Below are 24,391 nucleotides of genomic sequence, written 5' to 3'. Positions count from 1 at the left end.
GGCTTTCCTTATACCTCTCCAAACTCGTATGTGCCTTCATCCTTTTTGATGTCATGTATAAGCCAATCAGGCTTCAGTGAAGTTCGTCCTCTTAAAAGGGTCTCTTGGGAAGTCCTGAAAGATATGAGCAGATTATTAATATCATTGATTGGCACAAAGCAAGTCACTTCTCTCATCTCTCAAATCCTCTCTTTGCGCACAATCATTTCCAATAGAGGGTATGCGCATGCATAAAGTGAATGGCAGATCGAGTGGCAAAGTGAGTGACAAAGTGAATTTAATGTTGTTTAAAGTAATTTAATGCAATCAAATAGGAATTTTCTGTTTGGATGTATGGGCTGTCAAGGCCAGAAAGTAGTTTTTTGCCACTCAGTAGGCATTCCCGCATAACTTCCGGGTATGATGATGATGTCACGTGCATACCCTCTATAACAAATCGACCTGCCGATATATCGGTTTAGTCGATTTATCAGCAACATTTAACCTTTTCTACGACATCGGTATCCTCAGTTATACATTTCTTTTTACAACGTTCAACATGGCGTCCCTATTTTTAGACAAAACGTTTCAAAAATCTGACATCGGCCAGGCTCTATACAGTATTCTTCTCTCATTATCACCTCCTAATATTCTGCCCCATGAACTTACTCGGCCAGATGTCTGCGCGTGTTAAATATGGTAGGACTGGGCGAGGCAAAGGTGTCCCAGCGTGGGGATGCAGGTCTCTCCAGGTAGAGCTGGGAGGACTGGGTCAGGTACGCTTGCTTCTCCAAAGTAGTGTGGAGAGCAGAGTGAAGCCGCCCTCCACTCCTGTCTGGACCATGGTGGGAGGGGTGATCAAGAGAGAGAGGGGGGGGGGGGGGGGGGGGGGGGGGGATAAGGAAACTGTATGAGTTAGAGACCATCAGACCATTTGTAAAAACAAAAATGAAATATTTTTATATTTCTCTTAATATCGTAACACACTGGACAAATTAAGGATGTCTTCACATAAAATTACTTCATTCAACTGCCTGATGTTTAGTCATAAGACCATGCCCATTTCACAGCACAACATCCCAAGACAACGGGGCCTGTCACAATGCTTACTTGAAACATGTCAAAATACATAATAGACTGGTATTGGCCTACTCATCGGCACAAATGCTTCAAAGGTATTGGAATAATGATTAATTACCAAGAATAAAAAACATTTGTCACCCAACATACCAGTATTATAGTTATTTTGCTTGCATGATGCCTGCTTACCGACACTAACATATCTCCTTGTCTTTGGACACAATTTTTCTGCTACTCACGGTTGAAGGCTATAGCTTTCTTGGCATTCTTCAACCATGGGTCTTAAAAATAACAGCGCTGCAGAGATGGGAGGGAAGGAACAGAATTGATCCGGCTGGACGTAACGCGTGGAAGGAACACCTTATTCCGACCAGTTCCTTTCCCCTCCATCAGGCGCCCCGGCTGGCCAGGGGGAGGTAGTTTAGAGACCAGGATTTCTGCACGTTTTTGTGAGGGTACCTACCCTAGGGGACACAGGGAGAACATGCAAACTCCACACAGAAAGGCCCTTTCGCCAACCCCGCCTCGGGTATGGGCACTGATGACGCGGAGAGAACACGCCCACAGCATCCCAAGCGGAAATCAAACCCAGGACCTTCTAGCTGTGAGACGACAGCACTACCGACCGTGCCACTGTGCCGGAAAACAACAGCACAAAACTGCTAAAAATAGCAGAATCCTTTGGGCTTGACTCCTAATAATAATAATATCTGGGATTTATACAGTACTCAAAGACGCGTTACATGTGTGGGGACCAGGGGAGAGAACATAGAAAAATGACAACTTTATTAGGGAAAAAAATGAATACAAGATAAGAATTAAAAGCAATAATAAAAAGTTAAAATCAAGTAAACTTGGAAAGGCTAGTCTAAACAGGTGGGTTTTCAGCATTCCAGAGGGAGGGGGCAGTCGCCCCAGGTTTTGCGTTTGATCTTTTTGGGGATCTCAAGGAGGCCGGCGTCGCTGGACCTGACGGTGGTCCATGGTGGGTGGAGGTGGGTGAAGCACTTTGTCACCTTTTTTCACCCCAGAGCTGTTTGCATGCCTGTAGGTTAGGGTCAGCTATTATTATTACAGAGATAATGGTGCACCAATTCGGGTGAGGTTTGGACCAAATCTTTTTGTTGAGGCAAAAGGAGTGTGCGTGCAAAGTTTCACGCAGATCGTTCCAAAGGTGCCAGATATTAGCTGCTCACAAACACACATGATGGACAGGGGCAAAAACATAGTTTCTGGCCTTCAGCCGTATGGCCTGGCGGAGACAATAACCAACAACAATAAAAATGAATAATCAACATAATCCTCATCATCATATTCAGTCGCACTTCTGACATTGTTATGTAGGCTACAGATGGGGTTTCAGGTGAAGCCAATAAATAGTATTTTTGTATAAGCAGCACTATTTACCTTTTCTCTTCTACCCCGGGCTTCATGCTCAAGGGCCGCAGCTTTTACCATTGAACTAATTGAATTGAATCTTGACCATAGTCAAAATTCGTGTCAGATCCTGTGTCTAGGTGAGACATGACCTTTGACACAATCTAAATGTCTCAATAGAAGAGCAGGGACACAAAACACAAACACCCCAAACTTATAAATGTGTGTATTGCACTACCATACAGATACATGTATTCAAATGTATATAAAAAGGTTACACAGTGAGGCTTTAAATCAACAACGTGCTTCACCAAATGAAATGATAGCCAACATCCATGATATCCAGAGACGTTCTGAAGCATCATTAGGGGTGATTTTCAGGAATGTTATTGTCATTTTGGTTGATGATGATTGGACTGCCGGTCTGAAAATAACTCCCTTAATGTCCAATCATTTCATATACCATGGTCTCATAATAACTATACAGACATATTTATATCTTTACAGAAATATTAACTTTTTTTTTTACATTGTCTATACACAAAATGTACTTAAATAGTAGTTAAATAGATAGATTACAGTGCCAATAATATTGTCCTACAGGAATACTACGGTTCTGAAAACCAAAAGTGCAATAAATGGGAAATCTTGTATATTGCAAAGTAATCTATAGTTACAAAGCAATAAGGGATGCCGTTAGAGCTATATTATTTATATTCATGCTGTATTATGTGGGTGAGATTTGTTCCATTCTTTGAGAAAATACCCTCCATTAAACAATGAAATATGAAAACCTACAGATCTAGAAAAGTAGGCTATTCTCTTTATACAAGTGTCCTTGATAATTAAAGGTCAATAAAAAAATACTAATCCTTTAAACTGTTTATTAATTAGCCACATGGACATGAGAAACAACATAAGGAACCAATGAGTATTTATGTAGCAACATCACGTAAATGTTTTTAAAAGTCACTTAAAAAAACAAACAGAACAAAATGAATTACAAATAAAATTACATTGAAATCATAATGTTAACGTAATTACTAGTTTGGCACAGTCTGTCATGCTCTCTTAAAGGGATCGTGACAAAGAAATTGCACCCAAAAAACCTTAACTTTTAACATTCGGTAGATTTTCTGTGGTCTGGGGTTTTCTGGCTCAAACAAGTGATCTGATTTGCCTGTGGACTGTGAGGTAAGATTCCACAAATCCCATATATGACAAGAATTTGCCAGCAGATGTCACTGTTGAGGGATTTTGCCTGTTTTCATTGCAGCTCAAAAGGTTTCAGAACACACAGAAAACTCGAGGCGACAGAAAATCCACGTTCAAAGTTCAGGGTGTGTGGGTGTAATTGAGGTCATAGAACCTAAAAGAAAAACGAAAAATATAAATAAATGATAATTAATGTCATTAAAGGTGCAGTGAAACGGAAATGTTGGGCATTTTATTTTGAAGTTTCAGCTTGAAACGCTGGCTCTAAGTCTCTCACGTGCAGTGTCGTTTGTAAACAAAGTGACAGAGAGATGTGGGGCAAAGCCAGGGGATTATTTCTAACCTATACACAACCTATATACATATTTTAGTGTGATGATTAAGTTTAAAATGAGTAATACACTGTTTGGATGTCATCTTGAACGAGATTAAAAACGGAGTAGTTCTTTAATCAAAACCAGCTGTGTTGGACGACAATGAAGCATGGGAATCAAACTGGTGAGCTTAATTTTTATTGGCTTTTATTGATATTGGCCTCGACACGTCATCACGCAGCATGTTTTCGTTTTCAGGAAGCAATTACATTTTTTTATGGACTTTTGATATAAAAACCAGGTATGCCCATATGATGACCACGGATATGGTCTAAAAGTGTGAAAAACGTATTTTTCATTTCACTACACCTTTAAAGTTGAATGAGTCCATATAGGAGCTTTGTCAACAAGTACTGTTGAAGAAATGCCTGGAGTCGTCATGTCTATAAAGGCAGCACTTGAGATGTCGAGAACATAATATTCTGAAATGTTTGGTTAATTCATTGCTGAGCTTTCCGTCAGTGTCAGGGGTCTAATTCAGCTTCATAACTCCCACAAAGAAACCTTTCACCTCTAACATCTAAACCAGTGGTTCTCAAGCGTTTTCATTCAGTTATTGGACCCCCCAAACTGATATGTATTTAGCTGTGGACCCTCATCACAAACATATTGTGTCCGACACACACACACACACACACACACACACACACACACACACACACACACACACACACACACACACACACACACACACACACACACACACACACACACACACACACACACACACACACACACACACACACACACACACACACACACACAACTGGAAATCAAATGGGAGTCCATGGCCTGATGCATATCAAACTGGGATTTCGTGAAATTAAAAAGGTTGAGAATAATGGATCTAAATTATGTTTCTGCATAGGTCATTAAAGTTAAATTCCTTACTTCACTGACGTGAAGAATTCTGATTCTCATAGCACAACATGGGATAGTTAATACCTGATATCCCGTGCATTGGTAAATTGCTTTCCTCCATCAATACATGTTTGTTTGAGCTCCGTCAGTCACATGTAGGACGTCCTTATTTAACCAGGTGCTTTCAAAGTGCTTCATTCTTCAGTTTGATCCATCATACATCCCACTAATACTTCATTCATGTTGCTTTCATTTGGCACCACAGCACCCCCGTGTGGTCAGATACCGCACAGCCTTTCAAGTTCAGTTAGAAGTACAGTCAGCAATTGCATGGGCATGGCAGTAATGTCATGTCATTGTCATGAGTTTGATGTTACAGCACCTCAGTGTGGTCAAATACCGCAAATACCCAATATTTCCTATTATGAGTGATGGTCGCCACTTCTTAAATTTCTTCATTGAACAACACATGTCAAAAGGGCGGTATGAACTAAAAAGCAAAGAGTAAAGTGTTTGCAATGGCTTATTATGGCTTGCCTCTTTCACAAGCGGAATGTGTTCATCATAGATTCAATGCCGGTTCCTTCTCTCAGTTTGTCTTAGACGTGCAAATGTACAAAAATACAAAAAGTGGGTAGCTTAGTTTGTTTTGTTTCGTTCCTTCACAAATAACAGTTTTCCAGTAAGTACTGTAGATATGTTACTGGCTTATTTTACTTGATCCATTAGTAACTCTGAGAGTGTAACCAAATGGACCCGTAGTACTACGGGGTCCATTTGGTTACACAGTGCACACTCTCAGATTCTACAGTGTGTCCTTGTCGTCGTTTCTGTAAGTGGAATGGTTTTGCCGGTGTCTTACCAGTGTCACATACCACCAGACTAGGCTCTGACTTGGAACCCTCAAGGGACGAGAGACAGAGGCCGGCTCCAAAAACTCCTGTCGGCAGGATCTCCAGTCCAGGCAGACACAGAGACTGTGAATGCACCTGGCCGCCCCCTTGTCGACGGCCTATATGCCCTGGTAAGGGTGTCAGGCATAAGTATGTAAGTAAGTCATTCTACAGTGGGGGTTGGAGGGGGTCACCTAGGCTGTACACAAGGTGGTATGTACGGTTGTTGTAAACAGAGCAAGCCGTGGTTGGGCAGAGGGTGGCTGTAATAGTGTTCAACCAGCACATCCAGAGATGGGAACCTGACGTCGCCGTCCAGAAACACCGTCTTCTCCTGTGTGGCACCAGAGACACGTAGTAGTCATTAACAATGAACCCATTTAGGACTGAGGCCAGATTCTACAAAACGTTTTCTATATCGTGACAGTTTTCTGAAAAATGTTCAGTCAGGACAAGTCATGAATGGATGAAATATTATTGAATATAAAATTAGCAATATATTTATTATGGTTTGGCGATGAATTGGTTCTGCTTTTTAGGTACTCTTATCAAGCGCATCAGTCCCAACCATAGGGACTCCGAATCCCCCGTACCTAAACAGCAGATCCAAAACGACAGGTGGTAGCTGGGGTGGAGGAGGGTGAGTAGCAAACGTTTAAGCAGACAGCAGCGCAGCAGTATCAGTGTGCAGCAGCGAGCAAGCAGGATGAGTAGTGCAAACTTCCAGTTTAAATAGCCGGTATGAAGATGGAATGAGTGTGTGATTGGCTGAGTGAATCATGTGAATGACAATGTGATGCTGAGGCGGCCCAATGAACGGCCGGCAGCAACTGCACTGAGTTTCCTGACTGAACTTGCTCTGTCTGTGACAGGCGCGACGCTCATTTTCTATATCAGTGATTCTCAAACTATTTCATCTCAAGGACCCCGCAAATAATATGTAATTGGCCGCCGACCCCCATCTGAAAGACCTGAGGCCAATTCAAAAATCACCGTCTAAATCCTGACCACAGTTTTCTGAAAAACTTATTTTTTATTCAAATTATAACTTTTTTTTAAGCATGCTGCTGTATATCGTGGAAACCTTCAAAAACTGTCAGTGTTGGAAGGTCAGACTGTAGGAAAGCTGAGAGACAGACGGTGTCAGAGAGACAGACAGTGGGAAAGCTGAGAGGGAGACATTGTAGGAGAGACAGACAGTAGAAAAGCAGAGAGGGAGACAGTGTAGGAGAGACAGACAGTAGAAAAGCTGAGAGGGAGACATTGTAGGAGAGACAGACAGTAGAAAAGCAGAGAGGGAGACAGTGTAGGAGAGACAGACCGTACAAAAGCTGAGAGGGAGACATTGTAGGAGAGACAGACAGTAGAAAAGCAGAGAGGGAGACAGTGTAGGAGAGACAGACAGTAGGAAAGCCGAGCGGGAGACAGTGTCAGAGAGACAGACAGTAGGAAAGCCGAGAGGGAGACCGTGTCAGAGAGACAGGCAGTAGGGAGGCCGAGAGGGAGACAGTGTCAGAGAGACAGACAGTAGGGAAGCCGAGAGGGGGACAGTGTAGGGGAGACAGACGGTAGGGAAGCCGAGAGGGAGACAGTGTCAGAGAGACAGACGGTAGGAAAGCCGAGAGGGAGACAGTGTAGGAGAGACAGACGGTAGGAAAGCCGAGAGGGAGACAGTGCAGGAGACTTCAATGTATTGCATTAACACTGATAATGATGGTGTGTAATGTAACATATTTCTATAGATAGAGTGATTTTGTTTCTTACCTCCTCAAACAGCCTGTAGTTTCTGGCTTTACCCTGACTCTCCTCCCAGACTACTAACACCTGGTAAACACAGAGTGAAAACATACCCATTATAGGTTTTTCGTTTGTTTGTTTGATTGATTGATTGAATACTTTATTAACAGTTTTGCAAATCGTACAAAAGTACAATGAACCCATTGAGACCTGATGCCCATTCTACAAATGTTCTCACCCATTTTCAAAATTCTAAATTATTCAACACTTTCAAGATCTTTCAAAAATGTTCATAACTATAAGCTTGCATCGTGGCACAAAGTCATGTGCCGAGAGCTTGTAGATCTGCATTTTTTAATGCTAAAATAATAAATAACAGATGCTTTCCCGGTATTAATGAGTTAAGAAAGCAATGCTAAAAAAAAGCATTGATGGCTTGTTTCCATTGTGGTCCTATGCGGTCCGATACAATGCTCATTTTATCTATATCGCCAAATCATTACATTAACCACTTGAACCCTAGCATCCTTATTCTGAGGGGGAACATTCGCTGAAAATGGCAGATCTACAAGCTCACAACATGTCGCTCTGTGATGCAGTGTAAGCTTGTAGATCAGCTATTACCTTGGGTGTTCTAGTGCCATTCCTGATGGCATATAACCCGTCCCGCGGAGTGTTGGGACACTTTAGGAACAACCTGCAGAGGACATCATCATCATCATCATCATCGTCAAGGGACTATTATATTATTATTATTATTATTAGCTAATAAAATAAAGTCTTACATTTCAACATCACCAGTCTCAGCTGTGTCGATGAAAACAGATGCTGGTAGGTGAACCTGCAGATAAAAACATATATATAAAAATAAATAATAAATAAAAGATACAAAATTCAGACAGAAACACTCAGGTGAAAGTAGCTTAACTATTTAATGCAATAAATGGAATACAGTTAAACTTGGAGTTAAAGGTTCCGCTTTGGGAGATGTTCTTTATGTCAACGTTAGCAAAAGCCCCTTAAGGATACAATAGTAATATATAAGCAATACATTGGCGAGCAGCACATAGGTTGGTGGAACCAATAGGAAGTCGGCCCCTCTTTGCCCAGAAAAGCACAGCGCTCTTTGAGGCTATACTCTCAAGTGTACAAATGGATGCATGAACAGTGAACACCTAGGAGTTTACTGCACAAACAAAACACCAGTAGAAGGGTACCTCAATATTACAGTAGTGCTACCTACATTTTCGGGTTTCTTCTTCGCCTCGTCCCCCAGCGTACGGAAGCTCTGTCCATCGCCAGATGCCCTTCTGAAGAGAATTCATGCTTTAATATATTCATCGGTGTGTGGTAATAATTCATATTCTTGTATATTATGATGTGTATTGTAGGTCAGTGGTTTTCAAACTCTTTCAAGTCAAGGACCCCCAAATTGACACCTGCGGACCCCCATTAAAATATATGCCAAGGACCCCCATAAGATGTTTATGGGACCCCAGAAAGGACCCCAAGTTTGACATGCATCAGGCTACGGACCACCATTTAATATCATTTCTATCTCTGGGACCCCAATGTATATTGTAAAATCACTATTAATTTAACTCTGAGGGTGTACAAATGGAAGCAAACGGACCCGTTTCTTACTTACAGACAAATAAGGGTCCATTTAGCTGGGCAAGGGCCACTATGGGTCCCCGGAACCCACTTTGAGAACCACTGTTGTATGTGGTGCTATACCGCATACATAGTGTGGTATGCGATCATCAGATACATATTGTCGTATGTGAGCCACTATTCGGAAATGGCAAGATATAATACAAGATATATTATTTTCCAACCGATTCTGACACATTTTGAATTTGAACACAATGATTCAGGCACGTACGGGCACACAGACATCAAAGGCGCTCAAGCCCCTGCCCTTTTACCCGCACAAAAGTGCAGTTTTTACTAGTTTTACTAGAAATGCCCCCTTTCCATGCCATACCAGAAGGCAGCATTCAAGAGAATTGACTTTTCTTTACAATCCTGAACTTCAATGCAGTAATGTGTTGCCCTCTGTGTTGTAAGAAATGCCCTCTGTGTAGAAATCTATGCCTTAGGTCGCATCTCCAGAAGCTTGATTAAACCGCACCGAAAATAGCCCATCTACACACTCACAACGTGTCGCACTCAACACAGTTGGCCAAAACGTGAAACGGCCTGTTATAACCGCACCATGAGGCCAATTTGAAAAATGTAGGGTGGCATTTCTTGCTTGTCCTAGTGGGGATGTGCGTGCAAAGTTTCACGGCAATCGGATGCTGTGTTCATGATTTGAGGCATACTTGTACAAGTAGTGAAATGTTAATGTGGCAAGATCCGTAAGCTAAATACTTATCATTCAATAAGCGCATGATAAATTATTTATTACGAGGCATTGTTTCCACTAGGCAGATGAAAAATCATATATATATATTTTTTTTATCCCACAATTTTGTAACCCATTTTTCACCCCTGTGTCAATCTATTGTAATCCTGGGCTCTACACACCCTCCGCCAACCTGGGGAGAGCAACGGACTTGAACTCATGCTTCCTTCATGTATGAGTGTCCAGGTTGCTCCTTTGCACCTGACAGGGGGGAGTTTACCTGGTTGGACGTAGCGCGTGGAAGGAACACGTTATTCCAACCAGTTCCTTTCCCCTCCATCAGGCGCCCCGGCTGGCCAGGGGAGGCAGTTTAATGACCAGGATTACTGCATGTTTTTTGTGGAGGTACCTACCCTAGGGGACACGGGGAGAACATGCAAACTCCACACAAAGGGGCCCTTTCGCCAACCCCGCCTCGGGTATGGGCACTGATGACGCAGGGGAGAGGACACGCCGCCAGCGCCCACAGCGTCCCGAGCGGGAGTCGAACCCAGGACCTTCTAGCTGTGAGGCGACAGCACTACCGACTGTGCCACCGTGCCCCCATGAAAAATCATAGTTAATCTAATAATAAATGTATATTTAACTGTTAATACCTGCATAATAAACAGTTTTAAGATTAAAGCAACAACGGTTGAACAATGACATGTTGTAATATTATAAACAATAAATGGTAAATTTATATAGCGCTTTTATCCAAAGCGCTTTTACATAGATTGTGAATTACATTCACCCATTCATACACCGATGGCAGAGGAAACCATGCAAGGCACCAACCTGCACATCGGCAGCAATTAGAGGTTCAGGCTCTAATGGGTGAGCCTGGGATCAAACTCTGAACGTCATGGTTCCCATCCGGCTATTCCACCGGCCACTCTACCCCTGAGCCACTGCCGCCCTAATAAGAAATTTTAAAGCTTGAATTGATGTTCTTGAGCAGTTTATAAAATGTAAAGTTCATTATAAGACCTTATTACGAGTCTTGAAATAACAATAAAGATGCTCAACATTAATCTATTGAGTTAATAGTGTCATTAACAATGCTATTGGTATTTTCTTTTTCACAGTTAAATCAGGGGAGAGCGCGAACGCAGTCCCCCACTACCACAAATTATGCAGTCGAGATTCCCACATTTGGGGAATTCGCAAGTATATCAGCTCGACCGGAGTGCAATGGCCAAGCCTCAACCTGGGTGAACCACCTTCATGATCATGGTATCTCCCCTGCCAGGTAAGTATGAGTTGTACACGCCAGACATGGAGGAAGTCACTCACACATATACCAGTCCCATTGATGGTTGGTTACTTACTTACTCACCCACACAACACACTACTATATAAACCTTCATCATATTTCTGTATCATACTGTAGTTGATGCTAGTTTGGGAGAAATATGCTACAGTTTGACCAGAATATTTATGCTTGTTTTTGGAATTAGAATCCTCTACCCATCATGCATTGCAGTATCACATGGGCAGAGACATGCGGGGGAGTGCGAGTCAGGATTGGCACTCACTAGTGACTCAGTTACACCCCTCCCCCGCCATGCGGGAGGGGGGAGGGGTGACTGACTCAGCTGTATCAGATAAGGGCTTCTTGTAATATATAAGCGAATATAACATTTAAAACACTGTAACAAAACAGCCTAGGGGTTTTCAAGATTACACCTTACAAAACTTTTTTAATAGTTCTATTATATTATTTGTTGAATACTTGTCTGCCTGCCACTTCAAATTAAAAAAACAAAAAATGCAACAGTTCTGTGCCAACTTGTTTTGTTCAAAACTGGGCATTTTCAAACGTTGGAAGCCAATCTTAGCCGTTCAGGATGGAATATGAAAAATCAGACAGATCCATCTTGATCACATGACTGTAGAATTAATGTGTAAAGATTTGCGTGATGTTTGGACAAAATATGTAGGAGTAAATATAAAACAGTGTGTTTTGCAAGAATTGGCCTCCTGGTGGCACTATAGAGCCCCCTTTCATGACGACACCAGGCCCAAGGAAGCTTTGAGAAGGAAGAGAAGTGGTCACGTGACTGGGCTGCGCCATGTCACTTTCATGGGAGCCAAACTCACACCAGAAGTGCAATGAATACATGGCAGTGAATGGAGCCGGCTGGACCAGCTTATAACAAACATTATTTATGAACAATTGAGACCCGTCATATAATCGGTTCAGGAATATAAAAGAAGACATATCACAGGTTGTTTTCTAATCCCTTACTTTACGATGTGCACAGAGTGCACAGTATATCATTTTATCTGAGGATCTAAACAGCAGCCGGTATCGTTTCTGGCTCCGAAGTATCGTGATATTTGTCTGACAGACAGGAAACGGTGGGAAGTCTCGCGATACTTGGTACGTTCAGAAAGTTACTTTGTGCTCTTTAGATACCATACCTCTTTAAAAATTACAGTGTACACATCGAAAAGCAACACAGCAGACAATAATGTGTTACATGTCTTCTGTTATTTTCCAGAAGTGATTACTTTACAAAAGGTCTGTCATTCATAAATAATGTTTGTTCATGAGCTGGTCACTGAGCTCTCATTGACTCCAGTGTATTCTGCCAAACTTCCGTTTGGCTCCCATGAAAGCGTCCATGAAAGCGGCATGGCCCAGTCACGTGACCACTTCTCTTCCTTCTCAAAGCTTCCTTGGCCAGGCCCAGGAAATAATTCCCAATGTATTTTTCCCATAGACATTTCAAAAAGTATTTATTTAAAGATTTTTTAAGCGTCATACAAAGCCAACTCGAGTTGTGACAAATCATGACAATAAACACAATATTTTGGACCAAACAAATAATTACAAAGAAGAAAAACAAGAAAAAATGTGTTGTAACCTGCCGTTTGCTTCTTCTTTCTAATTATTTGTTCGGCCCGAAATGTTTTGTTTGTTGTCATGATTTCTCACAACTCGAGTTGGCTTTGTACGAGGCTTAAAAGGTCTTTAAATAAATACTTTTTGAAATGTCTATGAGGAAACAGGCCAATGTGAAAGATTTGGGCCTGATGTTTTTACTTGGCCTCCAGTGAGTGTGCATGCAAAGTTTCTCATCAATCGGTCCAACAGTGCTGGAGATTAAGCTGCTCACAGATGGACGGACGGACAGTGATGAAAATATAGTCTGGAACATGGCTTCGGCCTGGCAGAGACAACAACTACATTCCAACTATAGTTCCTCATTGACATTACATTCAATATATTTATGACATCAAATGCTTTGTAAATAAATAAGGCTATGAGTATGCGATGCATTATCCCCCAAATCTGAATCTAATCCAGTCGGATATATATATATGGCTTATTAAATGTTTTGAACTATCTCTCTCTATCCGTCTGTCTCTCATTTGAGGTAAATGGTAAATGGTAAATGGTGCATTTATATAGCGCCTTTATCCAAGGCACTTTACATAGATTGTGCATTACATTCACCCATTCACACACACATTCATACACCGATGGCAGTGGAAACCATGCAAGGTCCCAACTAGCACATCGGGAGCAATTAGGGGTTCAGTGTCTTGCTCAAGGACACTTCGACAGTAACTCTGGGGGAGCCCGGGTTCGAACTGGCAACCTTGCGGTTCCCATCCAGGCACTCTACCCCTGAGCCACCGCCGCCCGGTGAGGTGTGTGTGTGTGTGTGTGTGTGTGTGTGTGTGTGTGTGTGTGTGTGTGTGTGTGTGTGTGTGTGTGTGTGTGTGTGTGTGTGTGTGTGTGTGTGTGTGTGTGTGTGTGTGTGTGTGTGTGTGTGTGTGTGTGTGTGTGTAGTGCAGTACATTTATATATTGACTGTTTGTATGCAACCACAACTTACTGTAGGCCTGGGGTGGTGCCTCCAAATCTGGGCTTGGCTGATGGTACTGGTGGTTTGGATGTGGGTGGGGGAGGCTTGGGGCCCAGTCGCTTACTGGGCCCGCCCGGTTTTTGATGAGGGACGGAGGGCGGAGTCACAGGAAGGTGAGACGGTGGAGGTGGAAGGGGAGAGACGTGTGGAACAGACCTGGGGTCACCAAACCCCGGGTTGAGCCCCACAAAGTTAGGTGGCGGTGGGAGCGGTGGGCCCAGCTTGATGCCCCCCGGAGCGCCAACTGCCCCGTGGCGAACGTTGACGGGAGAGAATCCTGCAATGGTCGAATTGTTAAAAAAAATTGCGACATGAAACTTTAAACTTTACCACAAAGCACGATAACTAACTGAAACTGGATTGTGTGCTTACGAAACCATACTAAAACTAAAATAATAATGTCCTTAGTTCTAGCCTTTGTCTCAAATCTGTCTAAAAATAGATCTACAAGTTGTGATGCGTTGTGCTTGTGACACTAACTTTACCCCTTACACATACGTGTCAAAGTAGATTGGCTAGTTGAACCACCAGTATTTTGAAATGGTTTTCTAAATAGTAAAATATGTCTACTAAGTTTAGGTATAAGGGTGCATATAGGGCCCCAACATGCTTGTAGAATCAGATCTACTATTTTTGTTACGTTGAATCTTGGCTGAATCTTGCCTCTTAGTATTTAGTATTTGTGTTCGTTTTTTATGGATTAAAGTTACAATAAATAACAAACATTTTACTAAACTTAAGCTAAGCCTATAAATATAAAGTAACGAATCAAAACTATACTGAAATGAAAAAAATAATAATCACCTTGATTGTGAGTAGGTGTGCTGATGGCCAAGCGGCTCTCCACCTGCTTGCAGAAGGGCAGCGTGGCGGGCAGCGGGAGCGCGGCCGACGGAGGGGGTCCCCGGTCCCCGCGCTCGTGCAGCGACGTGATCCTGCGCTTGCCGTTGGGGGGAGGCGGAGGCGGCGGCGTGCCGAACTTCTGGAGGGGAGGGGGAGGCGGGCCCTTCGGCAGGCAGGGGGGAGGGGGGAAGGCGGGGGGAGGGGGCTTTTTGGCCAGGGGGCTGGCGGCGGGGGTCCGGTTGGGGGCCGGGACGGGAGGAGGCGGCAGCTTGTGGAAGGGCAGGCTGGGGACCGGGGGAGGGTGGTACGATGGGGGAGGGGCCACAGGTTTACCTGTTATGGGGAGAGCATGACATTATATCGTCCATGTCGGGCGGAAACCTTGCATGTCCAAAACAGTTTATTTTTGTATTATTATTTAGACCTGTTGATGTAACCTATTACCTATACGTTGTTATACCTTTAAATCCGGGAGCTACCTATGTCTCATTAGTTGTTGATATACATGTAGAAACACAAGTATTCAAGCGTTTTCACTCTTTCCTCACTTTTGTCTTCAATGTTCGTGTTTACACAAACACGAAAAGCTGTGTTTGTGTGTGTGTGTGTGTGTGTGTGTGTGTGTGTGTGTGTGTGTGTGTGTGTGTGTGTGTGTGTGTGTGTGTGTGTGTGTCTGTGTGTGGCGCGTGCGTGTGTGCAACATTGTACCTGTGGATGATGGTGAATAGTCTGTGGCAGGAGAATAGTCTGCGTCAGGTTGTAAGTAGTCTTCTTCGTCATCATCCTCATCCTCGACGTAATCTAAGAGACCATGCATAATGTCAGAAAAATACAGTTCAACGTACTGTACACCTCAATATACATTACATGATGTACACCCCTAGGGTAAAACTGCATCATTTTAGGGTGAACCTATCAGTGAAAACAAGTTAAACATATGAATAAAATAGGAAATCTGGCACGTGCAGAGGTTTGGCCATTCTACAAATTTATTTATTTCTCTTTTTCCCTTTCTTCTTTTTTGACATGCAATCCATAACTTGTGAATGAATATTTATTAACGCTAATTTAATAAATCTGTATATTATATAATAATAATAATATTATATTATATATATATATATATATATATATATACTCTAATATATTAATAATATATTAGAGTATATGTCAGTACAATTTAACGTAATATAACTAATATGAGAACCCAAATGGAATGAACTTGCCATCCCACACATCCTAAAAAAAAAGTTAACATTTAAGTTAACATTCACAACAGGAACCCCGTTTCAAATCCCAGGTAGGACATTCAAGTTATGGACTGTAGCTTTTATTTCTTTCCAAATGCACTTGCACATAATACTCAAGTAAAGTACAGATACTAAATTACCATTGCCTACACATATTTCTGAATGGATGTTGTTGAAGTGTGTGTGTGTGTGTGTGTGTGTGTGTGTGTGTGTGTGTGTGTGTGTATGTGTGTGTGTGTGTGTGTGTGTGTGCGCACACACACACACGCGCGCGTGTGCGTGTGTGTGTGTGTTAATCGGATCTTACCATCTGATGCGATATCGACAGAGTGTTTGATATCCATCGGTCTCTCGATGGAACCATAGAAACTGTCGGCATCAGAGTCTGAGTCACTGTCACAACAGGATGAGAGATGATTAGGAAACAATATTCAGAACTTTGTTATACATATTATTTATTATTAAATCTGCAGTGTTAATGTATCCATTTGTAACACTGAGACTGTGCAAATGTAACAAAAAACAGACTTGTTTAATGTACTAAATGTCTCCATATTCACATTTATATTTTATACCGTTTCATGTAGGTTTTGTTTTAGGGTTATGATGTTTAATAATGTCTACTATTAACCACTCATTTATTTTTGGTATATCCTTTTGTGTTTTTTCCTCCCTTTCACTATATTGTCTAAACTGTCACTTTCAATGGAACACAATTATGTGCATATCACTAATTCTTTATTTTTTTTCTACAAATGTACACCGCAAAGTAGTGCAATGCAGTTGAATTCTTGGATTCCAATTTGTGTCAACCTCTGCTAGCAGGAATCCACAGCAAATCACCACTGGAAACCACACCATACCTCTATGCTATCTATTGCATCCATGCATGGGTTATAACACTAGGGGGCAGCGTTTCTCAATAAACTCCACCTTAACATGATGGCATCTGCCTGTCATGTTCCCACACTGGGTCAAGCATATACTAGGGTATTTTCTGTTTTCTGTCATTGTGGGGAAGGCTTTTTCTGAAAATAGGAGATTTAAACATACAAATAAATAAATATACATGAATCATACAGCAAGAATGTATGATTAAAAGAGATATGTTTTGCAGTCAAAGTGCCATGTCCCACTAATATGAGGCAGGCTGAAGGACACATCACACGCAATAGAATAGAGCCAGCAACAATATATACATGTGGTTATTGTTTAATTTCTGTTATTGCACGTTCTATAAATCCAGACACTACGCTACTATAGACATTCCTCAAGGGGGTTATATATCTTTTATCGTATTAGCCTGTTTTATGTTGTTTTTATTTGTCTCAGACCAATTGGGACCACAGTGGAAATAAGCCACTGACTTTATTGTGTTTTTATCCTTGATGTTTCTGTGAGAAGCATGTAACATTTTCTTTTAACCATGACGTCTAAATAAATCAATTAAATCAAACATTATCTGTATCATTGTTGTTATGTAGGCTATGTTCAGTGGTGGAAAAGTAACTAAGTACATTTTCTTAAGTACTGTACTTAAGTACAATTTTGAGGTATTTGTACTTTACTTGAGTATGTCAAATGGTCAGTACTTTTACTTCTACTCCACTATATTTCAGAGGCAAATATTGTACTTTTACGCCACTACAATTATTTGAAAACTTTAGTTACTAGTACTTTGTCGATTTTGATTATTATTACAAAAAATACATTAACCACTTCAGCCCTACACACATTTCGTCAATTTGAAGATAGCTACAGTACAAGCACGCGGTGCGACGCATCGTGTGCTACGAAATCAACACTGGGCTCAAATTGTGTTGAATGCTGTGTAATGTTGTGTCTCTTACCTGGGGATGTGTGAATCTCTCCTGTCGTTGTAGTGTGTAATGTTGTGTCTCTTACCTGGGGATGTGTGAATCTCTCCTGTCGTTGTAGTGTGTAATGTTGTGTCTCTTACCTGGGGATGTGTGAATCTCTCCTGTCGTTGTAGTGTGTAATGTTGTGTCTCTTACCTGGGGATGTGTGAATCTCTCCTGTCGTTGTGTAATGTTGTGTCTCTTACCTGGGGATGTGTGAATCTCTCCTGTCGTTGTAGTAGTCGATCTCCCTCCGTAAGTATCGCATCCATTTCTGGAAGAGTTCTTAGACAATTGGTTGACGTTCTCACACACAGTACGTAACGATGATGACTCAGCAGCAGATGGTTCTGTGCCTTGCCAAAGGGCACTTCGGCAACACAAACGATCATCATCTCCAAAATGACCAACTCTTGATAAAATAGCACAAAAAGTAAAGCTATGTTTTAAGCGTTTTGCAGCCCAAGTGGCAAGTCCCACTAATATGAGGCGGATGAAGGACACAAAAAAATGTGTTTGTATGCATTATTTAACATCTATGTCGGGGTGGTAACCTCATATGTTCAAAATTGTTACTTTTCAGGATTCAAATTAACCCATTTAGACCTGAGGCTGCATCGTTGTCGCCTTATAGCTTTTAACCAGATCTGCGATTTTTGAAAAATCGTGAAAATGTGTGCAAATCTTTGATTATGAATATGTTCTTTCCCAGCAAAAGTTTTTAACTCAAATATTTGGCCTCTGGGGGCTCCCTGGAACAGCAGATCCGCAAGCTCGAAACGCGCCGCTTCGCACCGCGTATCAAGCTTGTGGATCTACTACTTTTGATGCTTTTGTGTGACACTGTAGCATGATCAAGTTTAGGGCATTCATTTACGGTATACTGTATATAATGTACCGACTGCTCACCCTCCTCTCGTCCTCGCTGGCTGCAGAGAGGAACCAGGTTCTGTGTTTCTTGCTGAAGTGAATGATCTTAAAAGGAAACACGTTGCTGGAGGTGGTCTCCTCCACTGCTCTCATCACCCTGTAACACAACACACATCATAATCTAGGCTGTGACACAACGCACATCATATCTATGCTGTAAAACAACACGCACACATAACATATATCCAGTGAAACAACACACATGACATACTGTACAGTATTTCGCTGCTGTCGGACGGAAACCAGCTATCTACATTTTTTTGTCTGTTTTTTAAATAAATCAGTGCTATTAAACACCCGATACGTCTGTGTGTGGGTTGTACAAATATTGAACCAATGAAAAGTGTTAAAAAGCGCTTCTGACTGAACTGCCTAACTCCATTAATTGGATCCTCAAACTGTCGGTCAAACCACCTAACTCCAACTTTGGAGTCCATCATTGATTAGAAGTCAGATAAAAAGAAAAAGATCCGAGTTGGCCGAGTTGACCATTAATGTGGTCAACTCGGCCTGGGCTGTGGCTCAGCAGTCCAGGCACCTTGGCCGGTAGTCCAAGTCTGGCAGTGTGCCGCGGGTTCGACACCCGATCCCGACGGCCTTTACTGCATGTCACTCCCCCATCTCTCTCCCCCATTTCCTGTCAGACTACTTTCTGTCCCTCTATAAAAAAAATATAAAAAATAAATAAAGGCGAAAGCCGCAAAAAAAAAACATTTAAAACCCTCCCAACTCCCAAGTGACTTGATGACATTCAAGTATAAAGTCACCATACCAACTCTGATGAGGCAGTATTGTGTGGTTTTTTCATTTCCTGAAAAGATGATGTTTTGAACATGCCAGACAGTAGAGATATGCACCATCTCTACAGGAACAATCATAATGTTAATTTCTCGGCACAGTAAAGTCCTCAGTGTTCATTCATTAACTCTGAACACGAACACATGACATGGAACTGAATGGACCAGTAAGAGTAAGAGTGTGTGTCTAATAGCTACATCCACTAGTTCGGTTTTGGACATACAAGGTTTCCATCTGACGGAGACTATGACCATGATCTCCTCCAATCCGAACAACGTGTCCCATTTGCTTAAATTAAAATCCTGTACCATATAAAATGACATGAACGTTGACACAAAACATTACTGCTCTTTACATGCTCAATATCATAATTATTATTGTCAAAATGTTGATAAAATATGGTGCTCGACACAGCAACGATATAAGACTGACCTGTTGTAGCCGTTGAGTGAGAACGCCCCCTGTGGAGAAGATGAGGTACTGGCCTTGAAGTAGTACACACAGCCTTTGTGGATGATGATGTACCGCAAGGGCCCTGCGACACAGAGGACACACGTCTCGTCTTTTAGGTCAGTGGGTTTCAACCTTTTTCATATCAAAAGGTCCATTATTTATTCCGCATTTGAGCCACGGACCACCATTTGATGACATTTAGCCTCTCAGACCCAAAAGGTAGAATATTTTGGTGTTGTTGGATAAGATTGTGTCCCCAATTCCATGCTGTAGGTAGGAGATAACAGGCAAACGATCAAAATAACAATTCTTCTACATTCTCTAATGGTGCAGTAGACTTCTTGTACATTAAGTAATGCAGATGTTTAACTCAAGAGTTAAAGATATATAAGGGGTCCATTATATATGGGGTACAAGGGTCCATTTGGTTACCAACTCTCCATCATTTAGCTGGGGACCACCTGGAAAACACTCAAGGACCACTGGTGGTTCCCGGACCACTGGTGGTCCCCGGACCACTGGTTGAAAGCCACTGTTTTAGATGTTTGACGACGCACAGGATTGGACAATAATGCATGCCCCACCATCTTTATTGTAGTTTGATCTTCATTGCAGCACAGTAGACCAATAGTTCTCAAACTTGTCCTTGTCAAGGACCCAAATTGATGGTAAAATCAACAGGAAGTTGACAGCTTTACAGGTTTAACGAGAGCCTCTTCACTGCACAATTGAATTGATGTCAATTCAAGGGTACAATGTACATTTTGTAGTTCAGTACAGTTTTAGTTCTTCCCTACCTTTGGGGTTACATCATGGCAGGATAACTACACAAACAACCCAAATCTTACCAAAGTAAGTGTCCTAGGCCTTTAAAGTCTGGTGTGTAAAGTGTTCTCTCGATTAGATGGAGTTGTGTTGATTTTCTGTTTCTCTCGCTGTTGCAAATGAGGAAGGACATTCATGATTGAAAGCCGATTGAACGCACTGAGGAAGTGCCACTTGTGCCCAACAAGCTATTGTCGGGCACAACAATCTGTGCCTAGTTGTAGGCTATGTCCTGTGGCTCTTTTCTATTCTCATTTATTTAACCAAGTGAGACCCTTTGAGATCTCGTTTACAAGGGAGCCCTGCCCAAGGCAGCAACAACCAGCTAGGGGACTAGAACATAGAATACAGAATAGAAAACAGAAAGCAAAACAGCGGTAAAGTAGCTGCCCACCACAACAGCGTCTGGGGGTTTGAATTCACTATGATGCATCCGGCTTTGTCGAGTGTCTATCTACCGGTATACGTATACAAAGTAGTGTTCATTTTGGCAGCAAATTCTGATATAGGCTTCACTCACACCTATACATCTAGCATACAACAATGTTGCATGGTAGATGTAAGCAAGTTGTAAGTGTCATGGCCACCCCAATGCATTTCCAATGGAAGTCACATGGTTTTTGCCTACAAGCTGATGTATGTATGTTGTATGTGTTTCGACTGCCCCCCTCCCCCTCATACAACACGTTTGTCTCTTCAAACCATGTGACTCCCATTGGAAATTAATTGTGAGCTTGCAACAGTCAAGTGTCATGCATCAGCTATACAACATTCTGTTGTGACAGTGTGAGTGAAGCCTTAGTCTTAAGCCTAAACCACACCAAAGGGTCGGGTCGGGACAAAAACGCTTTTTAAGGTAAACCACACCAATGCAACTCACTGAGTTCCAAGGTGTTGCATTGGTGTGGTTGACCTTAAAAACAGTTTTGCCCCGACCCGACGGTGTGGTTTGGGCTTAAGTCTTAGTCTGTTGAATAAGACACCATTAGGTTTTAGTCCTATTTTAGTCATCTGAAATCGTTTAGTCTTAGTCGACTAAATATCAAAAGCTTTGTCTTTTAATCTTAGTCAACAAAATGAAGACATTACAAACACAATTGGCCCGTATCCGGGCCAATTGAGGGTGATAATTGTTATTGCATGTAGTCCTATGACCTGGGGGGACACATGCCAGCAGGGAGCAGGGAGAGTGGGCTCTACGTCCTCCCAGTGAGGTGTCCTCACTGTTATAGGCGCGTCAGTACGATACAATCATAGACATAGAAATGCGCTGTGATTGGCCAATAGTCACTTGAGTGGCAGCGACGCAGCGAGCCTTCCGCACTTCGTCTTGACTTCCACCTACGGTGGTTAAGAAGAACTCACATTTCATGAGGCTGAACTGGCTGCCTCCCTTCTTGTGGAGGTACCCTTTGGTGGACACCCCTCCAGGCATGGTTAGAAGGTTCTGGGCGCCAATGGCTCGCATCGGCACGGGCCAGCTCACCTCTGGGGACGACATGGTCCTGGGGGGGATCAAGAATTAACATTAACATTGGTTTAATTCGTTATTGGTCAGAAATGTTAACAGTGCGTGGTACAGTAAGTCTTATCCTTTTAGCCTTAATGTCTTACTGAGTAAGACATTATGGCTAAAAGGATAAGACAAAAAAAGTTTTGGGGTAGGTAAGAGAAGAGAAGAGAAGAGAAGAGAAGAGGGTTGGAGCCTCATTTAGAGGTTAGAGCCTCAACACAACCCAAAGCCACTGTTTATCAGCTCACAGAATCAGAGCTTCAGTGGATAACAAACATCCACAACATGCAGTCCACAATCCACATACAACACGCACGAACAAGCTGTTTCCCAATTCAGGGGACGTGCGTGTCCTTCAAAGGCCCCTGAATTTGGGACACGGCTACTGTGTCACACTTCTCACTGTAAACAAAACAGTCTCCAATATTCTGTCTCTAGACTGGTTGAACCTTTAGGATACACCACACGTCTTTGGTTCATTTTCTTCCCAGCCAGGGCACAATCATTGCATTGAAAATTAAAGCATTCAGACAGACAGACAGACAGACAGACAGAGTCATCTGACCCTGCAGATCTGGTGTCTCAGAAACAGGATTAAGTAATAATTGAGGAAAACGAAGTGCTACAGCACACGTACGATACAATTCAACCAAAATGTTTGAGGTGCGCTAGCCCCTCCCATGTCCAGCTTTGAGGGTCTGTGTAAACACACACATTGAAGACAAAAGTGTGTAAGCACAAACATTGAAGACAAATTTTAATGTGAGGTCGCAAATTGTGATTGGGTGAGAGATGCTCCATTGGTTGAGACTGAGATGATGCATGATGACGTATGATGATAAGAGCGCCCCTCACTTCACACGGGTGTGATTTTATGTAGCCGCTGCCTAAGTGTTTAACTGTTTACTTAATTAGGTTTCACATCATTGTCGTTTAAAGGACCCTTACCCTAGTCTGTAACTCAGAGAGCGTGCAAACGAGAACCAAATGGACCCCAACGGGTCCATTTGGTTCTCAGACTCAGACTCAGACTTCCACTAACACTGACAGTGCAACTGCTGTACCTGCTGAGTCTGAAGCTGGCCTTGATTCTCTGGATGGCAGAGCTCTCCATCAGAATGTTAGCAGTCGATGCTAAGAGGTCCATGTGCTTTAGCAGCAGCTATACGACGACCGACAGGCTGTGGTCAAATAGTTCTACTTAACAGCAGCCAAGTACAGTGTAGGCTGGACAGCAGCTGGACACTGGTTTTAAAAAGTAGGCCATGACGATACCGTTTATACGTTCATGTTTTCTGGTCCTCGATGACTCAAATTGTCATGGATTCGAATCATTCGAACGGTACATTATCTTGAGATGAGATCACACGTTGTGAGTCGAGTTCTGCTTTTAAAAGACCTGCCTCTTAAAATAAAATAAAAAATAGCATATACTCCGCGCTGACTTTAATCCAAGAGGCATGGAGTGTTTTTGTCTGGACTGGACGGAATTCCCTGGACCTTCCCAGTGTCAGATAAACTCCGAGGAACATTTGTTCAGCCGTCTGTCTGTCGTTTTATTTATCTTTCTCTTGTTCTCTCCTCCCTCGCTCATTTTCTCCTCTCCTGTGATGACTATCTCGCTCTACCCCCTCCTCCTTTGATTTCTCTTGTAATTACACACCCACACAAACTCACGCATGTGTGCACACACACACACACACACACACACACACACACGTTTCTCTCTCTCTCAGACACAAACACTTACGCTGTCGCGCTCTCTCTCTCACACACACACACACACACACACACACACACACACACACACACACACACACACACACACACACACACACACACACACACACACACACACACACACACACACACACACACACACACACACACACACACACACACACACACACACACACACACACACACACACACACACACACACACACACACACAGGAAATACATAATGCTCATGGTCCACAGGAAACCTCAAACTTCCTGACTGACTGATGTGATCAGCTTCAGGCATCATTGTAAGAGATGTGTGTACTGTACGTATGTGTTACTCTGTGTGCATGTATGTGCGCACACGCACAATCGCACATACATGTGTGTGTGCGCAAGAGAGATTAAGGA

At 42.4% G+C, this 24,391-nt stretch overlaps 1 protein-coding gene across 2 annotated transcripts in view; it reads right to left on the bottom strand.

Moving 5' to 3' along the window:
* Positions 1 to 3,139: 3,139 nt before the first annotated feature.
* Positions 3,140 to 24,391, bottom strand: part of sh3bp2 (SH3-domain binding protein 2) — a 45,967-nt gene continuing 24,715 nt past the window's right edge. For both annotated transcript variants that reach the window (XM_079525180.1, XM_079525181.1), the window contains exons 2-14: positions 22,110 to 22,249; positions 19,899 to 20,001; positions 18,648 to 18,765; positions 17,945 to 18,012; positions 16,187 to 16,272; positions 15,338 to 15,430; positions 14,591 to 14,962; positions 13,757 to 14,063; positions 8,760 to 8,826; positions 8,302 to 8,357; positions 8,141 to 8,213; positions 7,544 to 7,603; positions 3,140 to 6,113 (exon numbers count right to left, since the gene is read on the bottom strand). In XM_079525180.1, the coding sequence (XP_079381306.1) occupies positions 5,970 to 6,113; positions 7,544 to 7,603; positions 8,141 to 8,213; positions 8,302 to 8,357; positions 8,760 to 8,826; positions 13,757 to 14,063; positions 14,591 to 14,962; positions 15,338 to 15,430; positions 16,187 to 16,272; positions 17,945 to 18,012; positions 18,648 to 18,765; positions 19,899 to 20,001; positions 22,110 to 22,249 (1,687 nt within the window). In that variant the 3' untranslated portion in view covers positions 3,140 to 5,969. The remainder of the gene's footprint in view (positions 6,114 to 7,543; positions 7,604 to 8,140; positions 8,214 to 8,301; positions 8,358 to 8,759; positions 8,827 to 13,756; positions 14,064 to 14,590; positions 14,963 to 15,337; positions 15,431 to 16,186; positions 16,273 to 17,944; positions 18,013 to 18,647; positions 18,766 to 19,898; positions 20,002 to 22,109; positions 22,250 to 24,391) is intronic.

The sequence above is a fragment of the Electrona antarctica genome (genome assembly GCF_951216825.1).
Source record: "Electrona antarctica genome assembly, chromosome: 16".
Taxonomy (NCBI): Eukaryota; Metazoa; Chordata; class Actinopteri; order Myctophiformes; family Myctophidae; genus Electrona; species Electrona antarctica.
The sequence above is the reverse complement of the archived record's forward strand: the minus strand, read 5'-3'. Positions and strand labels throughout refer to the sequence as shown.